Source organism: Nuphar pumila, chromosome 11 (assembly GCF_984573655.1).
Source record: "Nuphar pumila chromosome 11, dmNupPumi1.hap1.1, whole genome shotgun sequence".
Classification (NCBI taxonomy): Eukaryota; Viridiplantae; Streptophyta; class Magnoliopsida; order Nymphaeales; family Nymphaeaceae; genus Nuphar; species Nuphar pumila.
The window spans coordinates 116,649,204-116,669,493 of NC_143259.1; the positions used below are offsets into that span (position 1 = coordinate 116,649,204).

Consider the following 20,290-nt stretch of genomic DNA (forward strand, 5'->3'; position numbering starts at 1 on the left):
TCTGATCACACATATGCGTTCACAATGGTTTGTTTGCTAATGATAAAAGCTTGGATCGTGTCATTTCAATCTAAAAATAAGATTTTTTGAAACATGAAATTTTAGTGCATTGTGGGCTATTATTTTTTGAAACCCTTAAAGAAACCCTGCATATGTATCACAATCATATTCTTCAAAACTCATTTTCCATCTAAGCAAAACTTGTAAATTACATCCTAGGATTTAATCTACAAAAATAAAAAATCTAAAACCTATGATTTTCAGCTCAATAGTTTCATATAATTTCGTACCTTCAATATCATCAAATATTAACCCTGTTGTTTTATATATATATAGAGAGAGAAAGATTCTTGCCTTCCCATTTGAGCAACATCGTTAATGTTGGTGTGTATTACAACTCCATAGTCCCAAAGGTCGAAATTAGAAAAAAAAAAAACAACCAAACAAGATTTTCCCTTGCCATCTAACCACTGAATATTAAAAAAAAGAAAATATCCTCCCTCATCCCAAAAACATGAGTCCTGATCGTGCAATATGATTGCACAAAATTTTGTGCATTAGGCACTCCATCAGGTCTTGGGTCCATAGCTGACAGGTCCTGTCGCCAAGATGAAGGATGATTGCACCTGATCTTTTCACCAAAATCATCCCCTCATAAACCGCAATAAGGCAATAACCAAACCTCGGGCAGACCGTATAGCAGTTGAACTCAGAACGCAAGGGTCCAGCGAAGCGGCAGCTGATGCCTCAGTCGACCCCTCCTCTCACACAATGACTAAAACACTCCTCATTGTTTGGTGCCATCGTGGTTTATACCATCGTTAAATTCAGAAAGCTGTAGTGTCAAAACGGTCATTACATTTGATTGGCAAACCAGTCGAGCTGCTCCCTGACCGAGCCGTAGGTATGCCAGATACGTATCACGACACAGATGTACGAATCCGTATAGGAATACGGTGGCCTGACCTCTGCGGGGGTTTTCTCGGTTCCCGTTTGGGAATAAATAGCAGGAGTCCTCGCCTCCAAACGAGTTTCTTTTTTCCCCTCGAAAAATTTTCCCTCTTTTTTCCCTCAGAGAGAAGATAACAGAGAGAGAGAGAGGCCAGAAAACGTTCGAGGAGGAATTCCTCTGGCGGACAGACGAGCTGCTTTCCCTCCGCCAAACCGTACGATTCGGCCGGCGACCGGTGAATTTTCCGGTGAGTTCGATAGTCTTCCTACTCTTTGTTGTTGTTGTTGTGTGTATTGCAAGTTTCTATCTTTTGTAATTTCCCTCATCTTGTTCGCTTTCTGAGACTCAGAAACCCTAGTTTTCTTTTGGCTTCTGGTTTTGTATAGGTTTCGGGAAATCTTTGGTTCGGGCGCGTTCTTGAAACCCTACATTGCGAGTCCCGGCGGGGAAAATTAGGGTTTTGATGGTCGATCGAGCCAGCATGAGCGCCGGTGCCCCTCGGGAAGGGGAGGTCTAGGGCTCGTTGGGGGGTTCACGGTTCCCCCCATGGGCGATGGAGGCGTGGCCTGCGTTTCTTCTTCGTCGCAGCGTATCATGGAGCGCTTCGCCCCCGCCCCCGCCCCCGCCCCGACCTACGGCACCCTCCGCTCGACCCTGCAGTTCCCGGATCGATCCCCCGAGAAGCCCGAGAAGAAGGCGGAGCTAGGAAAGAAGGAGGAGAGGTCACGGGAGCCAACGTCGTCCAGGGTGCCCGAGGATGAGGACAGGGCCAGGGAATTGCCGCGGCACCACCGTAGCGCTTCGAGCTCTGGTGATCACCGGAAGCGGCCCTCGCGCGAGGAGCCGGATTACAGGTCCAGGAGGCATTGCTACGAGCAGGAGGAAGCTTCGAGAACAAGCTTAGCTTCTTCCTCGAAGAGCAGGAGAGTCTCTGAGGATTCTAGGAGCCCTGGGTACTCCAGGAGTTACAGGGATTCCAGGTCAAGCAAGTACTCTCGCTACCATGACCGCCAAGCTCGGAGCCCGAGTCATTCCGATAGGAATCATGATCGGCACGCTCGGAGCCCAAGCCATTCTGATAGGCGCCATGATCGCTACGGTCGGAGTCCTAGCCATTCGGACAGGCACCATGATCGGCATGCTCGAAGCCCTAGCCATTCCGGCAGGCGCCATGATCGCTCTGTTCGAAGTCCTAGCCGCTCGGATAGATCTCCAAGAGGGAGCAGGTTGCACCATTCTGATTACAGGGAGTCCAGCAGGAGGAGCAGGCGATACAGCTCCCCTATTCGAGACAACAGGCCTGAGCGCGAAGAGAGGCGTTCGAGTCTATCTCGGCGCCCCACATCAGGTCAGCAAAGCGCCGATAAGATTTCTTCCGACGATCACAAAGAGAAGTCGAAGCAGAATTCGAGTGTGAATTGCGACGAGAAGCCAGCTTCTCAAGTTGTTGCAGATGAAGCTGCTAGTGGCCCCCCTGAGGGATTGGTTTCAATGGAGGAGGATATGGATATCTGCGACTCGCCACCTTATGTTGCTCAAGAACATCCAGAATTGAATAATACGCATGCATTTGCGGGCAATTGGTTTTATCTCGATCACCTTGGCGTCGAAAGGGGACCATCAAAATTGTGTGATCTTAAGAAGATGGTGGACGATGGTCTTATGGTTTCTGATCATTTGATTAAGCACTCACAGAGTGATGGATGGGCGACTGTTGAAAATGCTGCTTCGCCTTTAGTGTCTCTGAACTTGGCATCCATTGCATCAGATTCAGTGACTCAGTTGGTGAGCCCACCCGAAGCGTCAGGAAATGCTTTGATCGAAGCTGGAGAGTTGGAACCCCTACAGGAAAGTCAGCCTGTGCTGCAGGAAGCGTGCGCGGTGGTGGAGGATGATTTGGCCTCCCCCCTGGAGGATCTTCATATTGATGACAGGGTGGAAGAGCTCCTGAAGGGCCTTACCTTACTTCCTGGGAGAGAAGTGGAGATTATTGCAGGTAAGCTCTCTTTGAGGGGTTTGTAGTGCTTTTGTGGTGCTTTTCTAATTTTAGGACATCTTAGTTTATTAGCTTTTTAAAAGGAGCTAGTTTATACTTCACGGTCTTATGTTTTTTATGGCCTAAAATTTCAACACGTTTTAATAAAAGTTATCTAGGAGTTTATTTTCTTAATTAATTATTTTTGCCTTCTTTTATCATTTTTGTGAAATTCCAATATTTACAACGATTTCTATTTTCTTATTTTTGTCTATATTTTTTGCAAATTTTAGAAGAATAAAAATTGTATGTGTTTTTTGCTATCGTATTTTATTCTAGAAATATAAATTTATAAATTTTGTATTTTTAGTTTATTATTTGAAAAAAGAAAATTGTAAATGATTTTGTACTCTCTCTCTCTCTCTATATATATATATTGCGTATTTGTTTGTGCTTGGGTTCTAGGTTGCCAGTGCGTCACCTGTAGTTTTCACACCATTGAATTTAGGCCATTTTCTCCGCCAGTGAACGCCCCCAAACTGTCTCAGAAAAGGGAGGAAGAAATTAACAAAAAGATGTTTCGGCCATTTTATTTCTTATTTTTTCTGTAAACCCACCTTTTTTAAAATTTTCAAGTTGCTTTTTATGTTTAAATAACTCACTTAATTTTATCTTATCCAAAGGCTTTCTAATATCGATAGTTCTACGTTTTCATTAAAAATTGTGTACATGTGTATAAGCGTTTCTACGTTTTCTTAAAAAGAATCGTGTGTGCACGTATGCATGCCATGTGCGTGTGTGCATATGTGTGTTTGTGTGAGATGTGTGTGTGTGTGTGCGTGCTCGTGCACACAAGGATGCGTGCGTCACATTTGTGCAGTTAATATTATTTTGATACTTTTCTCCCCATTTTTGGTTTCCAGCTCTCATGTGAAGTAAATTGTCTTGCAGAAGCATTGCAGATTACAGCTGATGAAACAGAGGGGGAGAATCAGTGTACTTCTGAAGGTCTATCATTGCCTTTCTGCTTTCTATTTGCTTTATTGCTGATTAAGATTTGCTTCGAACTTACACCTTTATCTGTGATTGAAACTGTAGGTTTTACCCCCTGGAATGTCTATGGTGAGTGGTCCAGGCATGCCAGGGATGAGGGCTATTGTAGAGGTCACGAAAGTTTGATGAGGGATAGTCCCCACATTCATGATCCTAGATTTGCTGCACCTATCGAGAAGAGCTTGTTTGCAGGGAGATGGTCATGTCATGGTGGTGATTGGAAAAGAAATGATGATGCTGTTCATGATCGATTGTTTAAGAGAAGAGTTGTTTTGAATGATGGTTACCCACTTTGTCAAATGTCCAAGTCTGGCTATGCGGATCCTCGTTGGCATAGACCTGCTCCACATTTGCGGAAGCTTGAGGTACCCCCTTGGGCTTACTTTTGGCATGAAGAAAAGAATGATCATGTTCAGCAGCCAGATGCTTTATCTGAGGGTCAAGCTGCAAATCCTGCAGTTTCTGATTCTTCAACTTCATCTCATGGTGCTGGTGGCAATATTCATGCTTCAAATGATTTCTCAAAAGTGGTGAAGAACATTAATGTTGAAGTTAACAGAGGTATATCTGTAAACAGAGCAGCTCAAATCAAGCCTATAGTTGCAAAGGTTTGTAGAGGATTGGCACAACCTGTGGTAAGAAATAATGCTTCTATGGTCAAGAACCATCCCTCTGTTATTAGAGAGCTACGTTCTAAGCTGCACCAAGGAAATGAGTGGCAGGGTTCACGGTCTGGTCAGGCACAGAGTCAGCAGTCCGATATATGTGACAGTAAAAACTCATCTATTGAAGATGCATCTTATTCCAGGACTCAGCTACAAGATTCACAGGGATTAGTGAAGTGCAGAGCTGATGTAAATGCAACAAGAAGCCGTGTTCTTACAGTAGATGATTTAAATCTGAATCTGGGAGAGTGGTACTACCTGAATGGTGCTGGACATGAAAAAGGCCCTTTCTCATTCTCTGTTTTGCAGGCTTTAGTTGCCAATGGTACCCTTCCAAGCAGCAGTAGTGTGTACAGGAAAAGAGATAACATATGGGTTCCGGTAATGATTGCAAAACCTGGTTCTGATGTAGTGGTCACCTCTTATCTGAAGTCGAGTTCTGGACCCACTGGTAGTTTTCAGGGCTCTCATAGGCAGGTTCAAGAAAATCGTCCTGATCCACAGGTAATGGCAGAGGCTCAAGGTTCCAGTTGTACTTCTGAAACTGGGCCTGTGGAAAACATTGTGGCCACTGCTATCACCTTCCATAATTTGCATCCACAATTTGTTGGTTACACACGTGGTAGGCTGCATGAGCTAGTGATGAAATCTTATAAGAGTCGGGAATTTGCCACGGCCATAAATGAAGTCCTGGATCCATGGTTGAATGCAAAACAACCAAAGAAAGCAGTCGAAAAAAGTTCTTCAGCCAATTTGGTTTCATGGGTTTCCTCAAATGCTAAAAGCTCCTTTCCTTCTTCTAATGATTTTTCCATGTATGCCCAGGCTGGAAAAAGGCCCAGGTTGTTTGTTGGTGGAAGTGAAGAAGACAATGATGATGAAGATGATTTATCAGTGGAACAAAGAGATGAAGTCTCTTTTGAAAGTATATGTAAAGATGCTGGTTTTGGTCAAGAAAGCAGCAACAGCCCCCATGTTGGGGATGAAAGTTGGGGTCTGCTAAATACTCGTATTTTAGCGAGAGTCTTCCACTTTATGAGAGCTGACGTGAAGTCTCTTGCATTTTCTGCTGCTACTTGCAAGCACTGGAACCTGGCGATCAAATTCTATAAGGATATCTGCAGGCAGGTTGATTTGTCACAAATGGGTCCTGATTGTACTGATTCTATATTCCAGAATGTCATGGTATGTTTTTTCATTTTTTTTATATGTTTTCCCTTGTCCTTTTCTTCCAGACCACCTTTCTCTTATATAATTATTTTCTCTCTTGTAGGGTGGTTATAACAAGGAAAAAATCATATCCCTTATTTTAATGGGCTGTACAAGTATTAGGGCTGCTGCACTTGAAGAAACTCTCCAGTCTTTTCCTTCTGTTTCTTCCATAGATATAAGAGGATGTAGCCAGTTCAATGATTTGCCCCAAAAGTTTCACAACATTAAATGGAGAAAGAGTCGTAGTTTTCTTGCTATTGATGACATAAATGCTGCAGAAGATTCAGATAGGGGTCAAAATCTTAAACAGATAAATGCAAAAAACTCTTTGATTTCCAGGGCACTAAGAGGCTTAGATGGTTACTTGGATGATAAAGTAAGTACCAGAGATCCTTGGCGTGGTGTTCCTGGGAAAGATCCATCTCATAATTTATATCATAATAAATTTAAGAATTCCAAATCAGTTGGTTCGAGAAAGTTTCCATCAATTCTCCCAAGGAATGCCCATATGAAGGGTTTGTTTCCAGGGAAATCTTTGCCATTGTCTGCGAGGAGATACAAGAAAAAGGAGAATATTCTTGTGCTTGGTCTGAAGGAGATAATGAGAGAAAATACTTTTGAATTCTTTCTTCCTAAGGTAACACTCCAAGTTATGATTTTTTGTTCCATGCAGGAATATTTGTGTTTATTGTCAGTTTTTTTTTCTAATGTCCTTATGATTTTTTATTTGTTAGGTGGCTGAAATTGAAGAAAGGATGCAGAATGGATATTATCTTTCGCATGGCTTGGAGTCAGTTATGGATGATATTAGCCGAATGTGCCGCGATGCTATAAAGTATAGTCGCTATTTTGGTGTTCTTTGTTACATCATGTTATTGTTGCTTATATTTAGTTTCCACTTCCAACCTTATTTTCGTTGTTTCTAATTATATATTGCTACAAATTTTCACTCTTGCTTTACTCTGTGAATTTGCAGAGTAAATACGCGGAGTGATACTGGTGATATGACTCGCATCATCAGGCAATTTATGAAACTTGTTACAAGCTTGGAGGAGAATTCTAAACCGTCACATGAGATTGATGAGACAGCAAGGACTTTAAAAGATGGCTCAGCTCCAGTAGTTGGCACAATTTCTTCCAAGAACAAGAAGAACGAGTTTAAAGCTAGCAGTGAGATAAGAGGATTTATTAAGAGGAATGGCTCATCCTTTGGGAATGGTGTTACTGATTTTGGGGACTATGCATCTGACAGGGAAAATAGGAGGCGCTTGTCTAGATTAAATAAGAGGTCTTTAGATTCAGATAGTGAAACAACAGATGAGTCTGACTTTTCAGAGAACAGTAAGGGTGATGGAGAGGATACTGCTCAAGAGACAGATGTGGAGATGGACTTGCATTCTGACGGTGAACGTGGCAATTTGAAAGATGGTTATACAGTGGAATATGAATCTTTTGATTCTATGGCTGAGGAACGTGAATGGGGGGCTCGCATGACAAAAGCTAGCCTTGTTCCTCCAATCACTAGGAAGTATGAAGTGATTGATCATTATGTTGTTGTTGCGGATGAGGAATATGTGCGGCGGAAAATGCAAGTTGCTTTGCCTGACGACTATGGTGAAAAACTTGCTGCACAAAAAGAAGGTGTTGAGGAGTCACTAGAAATTCCAGAAGTAAAGGATTATAGACCGAGAAAAAAGCTTGGAGACGAAGTTCTAGAACAGGAGGTCTATGGGATTGATCCTTACACACACAACCTCCTCCTTGATTCCATACCAGAACTGGATTGCCCTCTTCAAGAGCAATGTTCTTTCATTGAAGAGGTGAGTTTGTGGTACTTCATGATGGTCTTGTCATCAATCAATTTGTTCATGAACTGCATAGGGAATTAATGGCTGGTTGTTTTCAGGTACTTCTTCCTGCTCTGAATAAGCAAATCAGGTGCTTTACCGGTAGTGGAAATGCCCCGATGGAGTACCAGTTGAAACCTGTTATTGAAGAAATTCATAAGAACGCTGAAGAAGGTGGTAACAAACACATTCTAGAAATCTGCCAAGTTCTCTTAAAGTCCATTCAGAGTCGGCCTGATGATAATTATGTTGCATATAGGAAGGTAATTTGTAGTTGAATGATGATTCTCCTTAAGATAATTATGTGAATTCTGATATAGCTTTGCAAATGACTATTTCAAATTGTCTTTTGCTTTTGCTTTTGTCTTTTTCTTAATTCTCATTTATATTGTGATTAGGGATTAGGGGTTGTTTGCAACAAGATAGAAGGCTTTGGTGAAGATGATTTTGTTGTGGAGTTCTTGGGAGAGGTATGTGTATGTGTGTACCATACTATGCGAATTTCATCTGCTCAATCTGACCTCTTAGATGCATTTACATGGTTGGTTTATTAGTAAATGTGCTTTTGATTTTGACATGAAAATCTTATATTTTCAATTAAACTGTGATAAACACTTCTACCAGTTTGGATCAAGCAAAAGGTACTTGCAAACATGATTTTTGAAGGGTTCTGTAGGGATCTAACTAATCTCTCTTTATATGTCTCTCTCTCTCTCTATATATATATGTGTGTGTGTGTGTGTGTGTGTGATGCTTTGGATATTCTCATTGTGATGTTCTTTCTTGAGATGCAACTGTTGATGCTTTGGATGTGGAAAAATTGTTGTTCCTTGTGGTGCTCATTTATGTGCGTTTAGTTGCTCCCTTGTTGTATGAATTCTTACCTGAGGCAAATCATATAAGAGAGTGAAGTCAGAAGTTTTTTGCAGACATGTTGTATGCATTCCACAAACATTCCCCCCCTCTCTCCACTTTTCAATAAATTTACTCATACTGCTTCACCTATTACTCCATTATTAATAGAACTTAGATTTGAAACATGGCCAAGTCTGTTAATATCCATTATCAAGAAGTTTCTCTTTGGTTTGAATTGAACCAATTCTTCCAACTCCCTCTGAAATGACATTATCCTATCGGCTAAGTGGAGCTTGCCCCTCTGTGCAGATGGATTTTAGTGGCTAGCCTCATTTGATTTTTATTTAACTTGTCAACTAATCATTGCATGCTTGGAAGATGTGCTGTGGTAAGGATGCAGGTGCCCATATTTTGGGTTTCTGAATAAAGAAGAATAGAAGATAGAGAGAAGAGAAAAGGAGAGGTGCTGAGCAACTGTCCAGCTTATTTGATTGGGCTGGATGTCCACATCATTAGCTATTTATATTAGGACTCTATATAGTGGGTGGTATCACACGTGCCCCTATAGTTCAACAATGGACATATCATTCAGCTATATTACAAGAATGCCATCAATCAGCCGTGCAACAGATTTTGTTGATATATATATATATATATATATATATATATATATATATATATATATATATATATATATATATATATATATATATATATATGGGGTTAAAACCATGAGTATTTTGCCCAACTTGCAATGCTTGGAAATAAATGTTTTCCCAGTTCTAGGATTGAACACCTGTGCCTTTATGATGATCAACATATCTAAAGAATCTCCACAGTTTAGCATATTATGAGAGTTTTTCATGAAAAAAAATCATCAATATTTACATAACATTCACAACCAAATACCTCAAAGGAATAATTTGGTTCTTTCTAAAAAGCACTCAGTATGGAACTTTTCCTTCAAGAATCCTTGAATAAGATTGATTAAAATACTACAATGTCAAGGGATTCAGATCATGGATCTTTTCTTAGCCTACTTGCATACAACATAGTGAGGCCTATCTCAATCATGTATCTGTGCATTCTTTATGACACTTTTTTATTGTGTGTGTGTATGGAAATTTGGTGGTTAATCCTATTTTCTAGTGTCAGAATAAACCTCTGTTTTGAGGATGAATGCTAAATTGATCCATCAAGAATGCATAGGTGAATATTTCTTGGAGGGAGATGATGTATGGTCAGTGCAACATTTGATACAACAACTATTACTAGTTAGCCACTGAAGAGCATATTTTTATAGAACTGCTCTTTTATCAATTCCCTTCTAATCTTAGAAAGGTCAGGGCATTGTGAAATCCCTGAAAACTTTTTATTTTAGACAATTGGTGCCGAGTAGCTTTTTCCCATATAAAAATTATCAGGAATAGTACCAGTCGAGTTAACATCATGTTGCAGCTAAATTCCTGTATTATCCTCATTTTGCAGAAAGGCTTCCCATAGGGTCAAGCTGAAGTTTCTTTCTTCAATTTGGTTTCTAATAAACACTCTATAAGGCATCCAGTGTCATAAAATCTTATAATCATGTATTTTATGCTTTCTACTTTTTCTTATAAAAAATATGTGTTTTCCATTTGCATGCACGTGCATGTGTAAAGATATATTATTAATGTTATGTGATAAATTGTGTATTATGCATGCACATATGCGAGCATGCAAGTGACATACACAGCCCAGACATACCCTCACTCCCTTCTTGCGGAAAACGACCATGTTGTACCATGTATCGGCACCTATAGAATTTACATAAAAGAACTATGCAAGGCAGGAATTCATTTGCTTGTTTCTTACTCATAATATCTTTCACTCATAAAAATAGATGCACAATGGGTTTGCTTGGATTATGTTATGGTCAATGCCCTTCCTTTGTTTTCTTTGGCTGTTTTGTTCCACAAAGTGATGCTCAGTTTTCAGTAATACACTTTACAAGTTGATGTGATCATTTTGTATTCTTGATGAATATCAGAACCACTTAAGTTCTCTGTTTTCAGTCTTTTCAGTGATGTTGTTGCTTGCATTTGCGAAATCCTTTTTTTTTTCTGTTTGTGCCATGAACTCATGTCCTTTCTGATGGTATTAGGTGTACCCTGCTTGGAAATGGTTTGAAAAGCAAGATGGCATCAGGTTCTTGCAGAAGAATAGTGAAGACCCGGCACCTGAGTTCTACAATATATATCTGGAGAGACCTAAGGTCCCTTTTCTTGATCATGTTCTTGCCTTTCACAATCAAGATTTCTTTATCCTTAATGATTATTTCTGTTTGTTTTATAGGGCGACCGTGATGGTTATGATCTTGTTGTTGTTGATGCTATGCATAAAGCAAATTATGCAAGCCGAATCTGTCACTCCTGCCGGCCGAATTGTGAAGCAAAGTAAGCTTGAGATTTTGTCTTTTCACTGGTACACGTAGTGCCCAGCTAAATTCTTAAATGATGGGTTCTTGCTACATCTTTGCCATTTCTGTTTAGTTTTATTATTGATGTGGAATATCCCTTCCTAATTGTTGTTATTATGCTTTTCACAATTTTGCTTCTTCATGGTTTCCTCCTGGTCCTTTTACTGTGTTTTTTTCACTGATCCATTTCATGGAAAACAGAGTAACTGCTGTAGATGGCCAGTACCAGATTGGAATTTATACAGTGAGGCCAGTTGCATATGGTGAAGAGATCACATTTGATTATAACTCTGTGACTGAGGTGTGTTTCCTTTCTGACGTTTATCAGCCTTTGTGAAAGATGTGCTTTGCTATATCCTAATATTGATGTTTCATGCAGAGCAAGGAAGAGTATGAAGCATCTGTTTGCTTATGTGGCAGTCAGGTTTGCAGAGGTAGCTATTTGAATTTGACAGGTGAAGGAGCTTTCCAAAAGGTACTAATGATTCTCCTATTTCAAAGCACATGCATCTGCTGTTTAGACTCCAGGGATGATGTGTACTTCCAGCATTTCATTTCAGCTTCAATTTTCAATATCTTCTCTTTATGGTATATATTTGTTGAATATTTTTATTGCAATGCCTTTTTGGCTTCTCTGGATCTTCATGTCCTTCAGGATTTTTCCTTGGTCCATTTGGCCATATGTTGTCTAATGTTTCTGCGTATAGGTAATGAAGGAGTGTCATGGCATTCTAGATCGGCATAAGTTGATGCTAGAGGCCTGTGAGGTCAATTCTGTTTCTAAAGAGGATTATGATGACTTAGGAAAAGCTGGCTTGGGCACTTGCTTGCTTTCTGGATTGCCTGATTGGTTAATTGCATATTCAGCTCACCTTGTACGACCTTTTCTTTTCTGCATTTCTTATATTAATCAGCTTATTTATTTCCTTCGTGCCATTCATTTGTTTGGTATTGGATGAAGGTGAGGTATATAAATTTTGAAAGAACCAAACTTCCCGAGGAGATTCTTAAACATAATTTAGAAGAGAAAAGAAAGTTCTTCTCTGATATTTGCCTTGAGGTTGAGAAGAGTGATGCTGACATTCAGGTAACAGTTGCTGCAAATCTCTATTTCTTTTTCTGGTTTTTTTGGCTTGTCTTTTTTATTTGTGTTTCTTGGCTTGAGGCAGGCAGAGGGTGTCTACAACCAGAGGCTTCAGAATTTGGCTGTTACTCTTGACAAGGTGCATAGTTATTCCCTACCTATTGATTAGTGGACTGCTGTTATGTCCTTGTTGATCCTTTGATCGTTATGTCAACTATCATGGATGAGCTGAAAAGTCAAAATGGAAGAGATCTAATGTGGCATGCTTGATGGTTTCAACTCTTTCATCTTCTGCTAGGGTTTGAATTAACTTGGTAGTTTGGCATGTGCAACCCACCTTTTCATGTGTATTTTTTCATTTTTTGGCTATGCTTTTTTGGAGGTTCCTAGTCTAAGATTTAATTTGTTTATTCTTAGTTACTGTGAAACAATTTTTTTCAGCAGTTTGTTACATGATTTGACTTGTGTCGCTGCAGGTGAGGTATGTCCTCCGGTCCGTGTTTGAGAATCCTAGGAAAGCTCCACCACCCCTGCAGAAAGTCAGTCCCGAAGCTCTAGTGTCTCTTCTCTGGAAAGGGGAGGGTTCGCTAGTTGAGGAGTTACTGGAGTCCATGGCTCTTCATCTGGATGAAGACTTACTAAATGACCTAAAGTCCCAAATTCGGGCTCATGATCCAACTGGTTCTGATGATGTCAAGAGGGAGTTGCGGAAGTCCTTGCTATGGTAAGCTTATTCTTATATTTATTTCTGTCATAAATGCAGCTAGCATCTTTGCTAGAGTTTTGCAATCCCTTTTGTTGAAAAACATTATGTGATTCAGGTTGCGGGATGAGATGAGAAATTTGCCATCATCGTACAAATGCAGGCATGATGCTGCAGCTGACTTGATTCACATGTATGCATACACAAATTGTTTCTTTACAGTCCAGGTATGTGCGCCTTCTTGCAAAACTTGTTCCGGAAGAATAGTCCATTAAAAATTGTTTATTTATGAGTGTTTCTAACAACGTTGTACTTGGGATGCAGGAGTATAAGAGTGTGACTTCGCAGCCTGTTTACATAAGCCCTCTTGACTTGGGTCCGAAGTACACAGACAAGTTGGGCTCAGAATTTCAGGAGTACTGTAAAACTTATGGTGAAAGTTATTGTTTAGGTCAGCTGATTTATTGGCATAACCAGACTTTCTCTGACCCTGATTCTCACTTGGCAAGAGAAAGGAGAGGATGTCTATTGCTTCCTCACCCTTCATCCTTTTATGCAAGGGCTCAGAAACTTTCTCGAAAGCATGCTTATGGTCAAAGGACATTAAGATTGATGATGTCTATAATGGTAAGGGCTCTCTCTCTCTCTCTCTCACACACACACACACACACACACACACACACACACACACACACACACCATGCACATGACACATTCATGGTTATTATGGTAAGCTCTACCTTAGCTTTTGAAAGGCAAGCTGGGGTTAGGCAGACCCCCACCCGTTATTAGTCAACGTCCCACCACAAGAAGACGTGCACGGACAGCTCCTACCAACCACGCGGGGCCCTCATTAGCTAAGCTCTATTAGCTGGAAAGATGGTTAGGTCCCTCGTTAAGAAAAGTCAGAAACTCATATTTCAGATTAAATGGCATAAGCCTAGGAATAGGATATACCATTATATGTCGTATGTATGTTATTGGGACCATGCCTCCTTTACTAGGGAGAAGTATATATTCTCTCTCTCTCTCTCTCTCTCTGTGTGTGTGTGTGTGTGTGTGTGTGTGTGTGTGTGTGTGTGTGTGTGTGTTGTTTGATGATGTTCATCACCACAGATGAACAGCATCCATGGGTGATCCATACTCTTTATTTTGGAGGTGAAAGGAAAAGCGTAACAAAAAGCCACGAACAGAATTTGGGTAATTTAGTTAAAAGTAAAGGCAACCTTTTAACTCTTAGGGCATGTTTGAATGCCCAGAATTTGTGGGCTCGCACACCTTACGATCCAAAAAATAACACGTACTATTACTTGTTTGCTCGCACACCCTATTTTGCCCGGACCTTTTTGTGGCACTCTATTCTTTGCTTACTAATTGTCGGTGCATTTAAGCGCCCCTTTAAAGTAACCAAAAGCATTAAAAAATTCCATGATATATTTGTAATTTAATCATGATGACCGTTTGCTAGCTTAAGTCTAGAGAATGGACCAATTAGTTTTTGGTGTTGCAAAGCAATTTTTGTATAATCTTAACCTGCAGAGGTGTTTATTAATGCTTGTTTGCTAGAAACATACTTTAGATGGAACTACTTTGATTAGAAAATAATCATTTATTGAAATATTTGATGAAATATGAGCTGTTGATTTTTAGATTCTTTTATAGACCTATTTGAACAAGCTTGACACCCATTTGTTAAGTTTGGTGTTGCAAGTTTCTCCAGGCATTCTTTTGTGGTGATGGTATATTGGTAAGTGATTTTTCATTGTATTTAACAGGAAAAGCAGCCGCAGACACCATGGCCCAAGGACCAGATATGGGTTTTCAAGAGTAATCAGTGGTTATTTGGGAGTCCCATGATGGATGCTGTTGTCAACAATTCGGCGTTGGACAGGGAGATGATGCAGTGGTTAAGGACCAGACCAACTGTATGCCAGGCTCCATGGGACCTATGACAGGGGTGGGAGGGGACACCCTTGTTTTGGAATGATTATTTTTCCATTCAAACTCCACAGCTTCTCGTTTGTGCGGGAGTTGGGTAATCATTTCAAAACATGTGTATTTCCTCTTTTAATTCCATGTACAGTTTTCTCTCTTATTTTTGTACTTTGTATTCATCATGTATCATTACTTGTTAGAATTTAAGAATAGCACCATTCACCATTCTTCTGACCTCATTGTTCTGTCTTTTGAGTTCTAATTCTCAAATGGTAAAGGAGTCCTCGCTGCTGGGTTTCTCTAAACTTCAACTGACTCAGCCTGCAGCTCAGTGGGGATTGGAGCTTCTACATCTATTTGCTTGATGCAGGTGGATCTGCATGGATTCCCAACAGACCCAGCAACCAGGTTGTGGATTGATGTGTGTGGGGGCGGTAGTCAGCCTGATTCTTGCAGTCTATGCCGGCTAGCTGAATGAACCAACTGGGTTTGGTTCCAATTGGTTCCAAACAGATCAGTTCTCCAGTCCTTGCTGGCCCAAGCAAACTACCATTGGTCAGGCTCTGTCCGAGTTGTGGAATCGATACAGGTCCAACCTGCACTCACAGTAACAAATATATCATGATCTCTAAAACTCAAAATTTTCTTGCAGCCACTAATGCAAAGGAAAAAGAAAACGTTGCTTCAATGCAAAATAATTACTGATTAGTCTCGTTTTTCCAAACTTTCCCCTACCCAAAAAAAGACTTTCTCACCCACCCCCCACCCTCACACTCTGGTGGGCGAGGAGGGTGGCCTCAGGATTTCACGCCATGGGCATGGCGTCCATAGCTCGGCAGGACTTTCCAGCACTGCTGGTCTCCTTTCCGATTGCGTAATAACAAAAAAACAAACAGAAAATCACCCTCCACCTAAGAAAAAGGAAAAAAGAAGGTGAAGATCAATGACAACAAGGGTAGCATGCTCTCGAGGATAAAAAGGAGGGGGGAGGAAGCAAAACATTTGTTGACATGTCTATGATATACCCAGATGGCTGGTCACACAATTAAAATTCATAGTGCCCAATAAGTTGCCTGAGCTAACCATCCATATATAAGTTTCTGGGAATTTCTTCTTGCTATTTCACTGGAATCTCAAGTTCTAAACATCGTCTGATCGTCTTACCTAGATTTGATTGACAGAAAAGGGTTGCTGCAGAGAGACCATTCATTCTAGGCTTTGGTGGCACAACCACCCATCCAAGTGTTTTAGAGTGGCATGAGAGGGAAGAACATGCGATCGTGTATGGCAACAAGCAAACAGAAGATGGTCATTCAGAAAACACTGGCTGGTGCCCATGCCAAAGCAGAGATCTAAAAGCTTCATTTTTTGGTTAGACTTTCAAAGTTGTAAGAATAATTTGTTTGGCTTTTTCCTATTAATTCATATCACCATCTATTCTTTTTTTTCCTAATCTCATTTCAGCTGAATCGTTCATCAAGCGAGATGATGCCGAAACTTGACGAAAGCCATTGGCCAAGATTAAACCTATTAGCGCGGTAAGACACCACGCCAACCATATCTATAAGGTTAGATCTAACATTTGGTGGTTAAATTCCAAAACAAGATTGTTTACCACTACATGATATTGTAGTTCAGAACCATTATGAAGAGAGAGAGAGAGAGAGAGAGAGAGAGAGAGAGAGAGTTTGGGGAGGGTTATTTGGGAAAAAATGAAACTCTTCAGTGGGAAAGTTGGATGAAATGACAAGGCCTAGTTTTTCCAAAGGCTCTTTTTTTTCTCTCATTCTCTTGCTCAAACAACTGATGCCATTACGCTCAATGCCATACATTCATAATCCAAGAAAATCATACTCATTGTTGCTCTGATTCTTGCTGATCTCCATGGCTGAGTCTTCTGGTGTGATCTCCCATCTCCCACCACTCGTTATGGGGTTTTAGATGGTGCAGATTTGATGTGCAGGTTCTACCATGGTGGGTTGCCAACCTCAAGCCCTCTCTTCTGGTCTAAGATGGGCTTGTAGATTTGTACAAGGGTTTGTGGGGGTAGGAAATCTCTTCTCCGTGATCTCAGAGGATTGTTTTGGTGGGGGGAGGGGGTATCTGAAACCGGAGAGGCCTAGGGTTAAATCAGACGCACTGCCTAGGGTAGGTCACTGCAAAGACCCTACCAAAAACCATTCTGTGAAAAATGAAATTTCCATGGAGGCTGGTTTGATCATGAGGTTCACGCTATTGGGTACATAGGAATATACCCTAATACCAATTGGGGGGGGGGGGGGAGAGAGAGAGAGAGAGAGAGATATCCCCAATATGGACGGTCCAGATGGAGAGAGAGTATGGGGAAACAAGGATTCTCAATATGAACGGTCCAGATGGTGAGATGCTTGAGGGTTTTGATTGGCTGCTTAGAAAAAGTGGGGAGGAACCATTCAAAGCACGTCTCTACCTAACAAAAGTCAGAACAGAAGGCTTTAACTCCTTACAGGCTGGCGTTGGGAATATGACAATTCATTAGGCTACCGCCCCCACATGGTTTCCTTTTCTGCAGCCAATAACTTTTTGCCACGTCTCCTTCCTGATTGAGGGAGGGAGAGATCCAATCAAGTCATGGGCGCCATGGGAAGCCGTTCATCTTAAGATGGACGGCATCTAATCCACCCGAGAGAGATGCCTATTGCTTGGATGGGCGAGCTCTGACGGTAATGTCTGAATGCCCTTCATCCATGCGATGACCCAAATGCTTTAGATCGACTCCGTGTTTTGTAGATGGATCTCACGTTTTTTTTTCAGAGCCGATGATGCTCTAGATGAAGGGCATCTGATAATTTTTTCATTAAAATAAATATTCGGTATCTTGAATAAAATATTACAGCAAACCAGAAACTCACGCTAAAACTAAAAATGAACAGTAATAATAATAATAATAATAGATATCCCTTTTTTGGGGATAATCTTAGGAACCCTTCCTGACAACACATTAGCTGGCCTCCGGTTGGTAAAACCTTTAAGAAGTACACCTTGACCTTGTAGCAAGATACGACACCTGTCGGTTTTCAACTTGTGACGTCCTCTCAACTTAGTGACAAAACCTACCAGATGATCAGACCACTTGTGAGTAATACATATCCTCTTTCTTCCTCAATAATGTTCGGTTTATTCTCACAGAATAGCTTGAAACCTAAAAAGCCTGAAATCTGTTTTAAATCAGAATGATTTCAAATTCCGTCTAGTTGAGGCACCCGAATGTACCCCTTAGTTAATAGTAATTTTAATTGGAGGAACCGTTGCAGCTTTATAAAGCATGACACCATCTTTATATGGACTCATGACTGGACCTGTTCCTGCATCAGGCAGCCCTGATCGAATATGTGGATACAACCAGATATTTGATCCGAGTCTGACATTAATTTTGAATTCAGATTCTTACAATCACAGTTGCCAAACTAATAGCCCGAGTTGTCTCGGATCGGGACCTAACCAAGTTAAAAAAAATAAGGACCAAATTACAACGGCTGAGTCTTTAGTTACTATGTTAAAACTTCATTAACTATAAGCATTAATTAAAAGCATGTTTTGGTAAAATGATTAAACATTTTTTGCTAAAATTCAAAACATTAATTCAAAACATTAAAACATTTCAATTTTTCAAAGCTAGATTTAAAAATATTTCTACTTTCAAAAATTGCATTTGGTGTTGGTACTTGTTGGATGAGAATTTATTAGCATTCAAAATTGAGAGGATGAATTAAATGATAATATTTAATATTAAAATAATGATAATAAATAGGTATTTTACCAAAATGACACAATTTTAGTTCATCTAATTAACTCTTATGCAATTATCTATATTTTCTAAAAGTTTTATGTTTAGAATATAAAATATCATGATTCCAATGTGTTATTTACGTTTCATCAAGTTCATTGTGAGATTTTGCAAATAACACACTATTTTTTAATTTCAAATAGTGAAAATGTTATTTTTCAATATTTTAAAAATATATTTAATATATATATATATAATTTTTGAAGTTATGTTTATTACTATATATAATAAACCGCACATAATAATTTTTTATTTTTGTGTCATAAATTACATATTATTTATTTTTAATCACAGATCAGAGAGAGAGAGAGAGAGAGAGAGAGAGAGAGAGAGAGAGAGAGAGAGAGAGAATTATTCTGGACGGCATACTAATGTTTGTTAGTGGTAGGAACAGATGGCTTTCTATAACCAGCCTCTGTCCTAGAAGTTGTGTGTGTCACCAATTGAGGATAGAGTTATTGCAGCGAATGGAATAAGCATTATCTAATATGAAGCTATGAATGTGGAGAAAAACATGCTTGATTTGTTTTCCCCTTGTCCTATGGAATTCTGTGATGAGCCAATGTGGTATTCTTTTTTGTTAATTTTGGTATGAATATTTGTGAGCTCCTCTTTGTACTATGTTAATATGCAAGTTGGATTCATGTTCAATATCATGAAACTAGATATTTATTCATAGTTATCAGAGGTTTCAATTCTTGCAATTATTTTCTGAATTAAAAAATTCTGATTTTTCTTATTAGGAAGCGGGTGCATTGCCATCTCAAGAGGAAGGAGGCATTGGAACGGATGGAACTGGCAGACAAGGCTGTAGGGATGATCCTGTCACTCATCAGTTTGTCAGTTTATCCATCTTCACTTACTACACATTTTGAGTTATCATTCTGGTTAGTCACTGTCCTAGATGTTCACTTTTTATTCGTCGTTCGTATTCCTCACTAAGTTGTCTATTTCTTCTTATTCTTCTACTTCCCTTACGTTTCCTTCTTATTTCTTGCAGCCTTTTGTGGATAGTGATCACTTCATCCACAAATAGTTCCTGTCAAAAGAATATGCACTGATCATACCCATTTTTATTGGTGTTTCACTTCTTAGCTTCCTATCAATGTTTATTTGGGTATGTGATACTGAAATCGAAAAGAAAATCAGCTTTAGCTAAGTGATGCAATCTCTTTCTTGTCAATATACCATGGCTGTACACTGTTCTTCAATTTCCTAAATGAACCACTTACGCTGATGCTTAAGGTTTACTTATTCTCTATTTTTGGTGATAAAAGATCACATCTTAATCATGTCTAAGAAAGGAGATACAGTAATAAATATTTTAGTTGCAGATATTTTTTTTTTGAATTTATAATTAACCCGAAGAAATCGCACCCAGCACGAAAACCTGATTGTGCTGGCTCAGCCTGCCATACCTACGGTCGTCGTGCCGGCAACATAAAACTCCGAGGCTAGGACCCCTGGCCCTGGGCCTATGCTACACATTGGCTTGCGCAGAGGGGCAATGCCCATGAGAATCGAACCTTGACTGCCTATCTAGTAGCCAAGGCCCCACCCCACAACGCCAACCCCCCTTGGGGCTTTTAGTTGCAGATATGAAAGTGGTATTTCAGAGGCACCAACTGAATGCTCCATCTGTTCCTATTATAACACCAACTAGGGAATATTATTGTCCTGTTATGCTCAGGCAAGACTCCAGATACTATTAAGTTGAACCTCTTTTTT

General features: G+C 40.0%; 1 protein-coding gene and 1 pseudogene across 3 annotated transcripts; both read left to right on the plus strand.

Annotated features, from left to right (window-relative positions):
- Window positions 1–1,076: 1,076 nt before the first annotated feature.
- On the plus strand, window positions 1,077–16,377 carry LOC149823022 (histone-lysine N-methyltransferase ATXR3-like). 3 transcript variants are annotated; one of them, XR_016425863.1, is made up of 21 exons: window positions 1,077–1,199; window positions 1,339–2,948; window positions 3,879–3,935; window positions 4,026–5,830; window positions 5,919–6,494; window positions 6,592–6,692; window positions 6,834–7,677; window positions 7,764–7,967; window positions 8,103–8,174; window positions 10,700–10,810; window positions 10,891–10,991; window positions 11,216–11,315; window positions 11,394–11,489; window positions 11,722–11,889; window positions 11,976–12,101; window positions 12,184–12,237; window positions 12,575–12,822; window positions 12,920–13,028; window positions 13,126–13,428; window positions 14,577–16,107; window positions 16,201–16,377. XR_016425863.1 is itself a non-coding variant. In XM_089980491.1 (20 exons), exons 2-20 carry the CDS (start codon window positions 1,499–1,501, stop codon window positions 14,751–14,753), a joined length of 6,702 nt encoding a protein of 2,233 aa, XP_089836617.1. In that variant the 5' UTR covers window positions 1,077–1,199; window positions 1,339–1,498; the 3' UTR covers window positions 14,754–16,181. The 3 variants fall into 3 exon arrangements, 1 of the variants encoding a protein (XP_089836617.1); XR_016425861.1 differs by lacking the exon at window positions 16,201–16,377 and having other exon boundaries at window positions 14,577–15,325; window positions 15,918–16,181; XM_089980491.1 differs by lacking the exon at window positions 16,201–16,377 and having other exon boundaries at window positions 14,577–16,181.
- On the plus strand, window positions 16,182–19,725 carry LOC149823023 (dolichol-phosphate mannose synthase subunit 2 pseudogene; annotated as a pseudogene).
- Window positions 19,726–20,290: the final 565 nt, after the last annotated feature.

Coding starts and splice junctions, on each gene's coding strand:
- LOC149823022 (XM_089980491.1), top strand. CDS start 1,499: ATGGGCGATGGAGGCGTGGCCTGCGTTTCTTCTTCGTCGCAGCGTATC. Junction 8,175..10,699: donor TTGTGGAGTTCTTGGGAGAG/GTATGTGTATGT, acceptor TGATGGTATTAG/GTGTACCCTGCTTGGAAATG. Junction 11,490..11,721: donor GTGAAGGAGCTTTCCAAAAG/GTACTAATGATT, acceptor TTCTGCGTATAG/GTAATGAAGGAGTGTCATGG.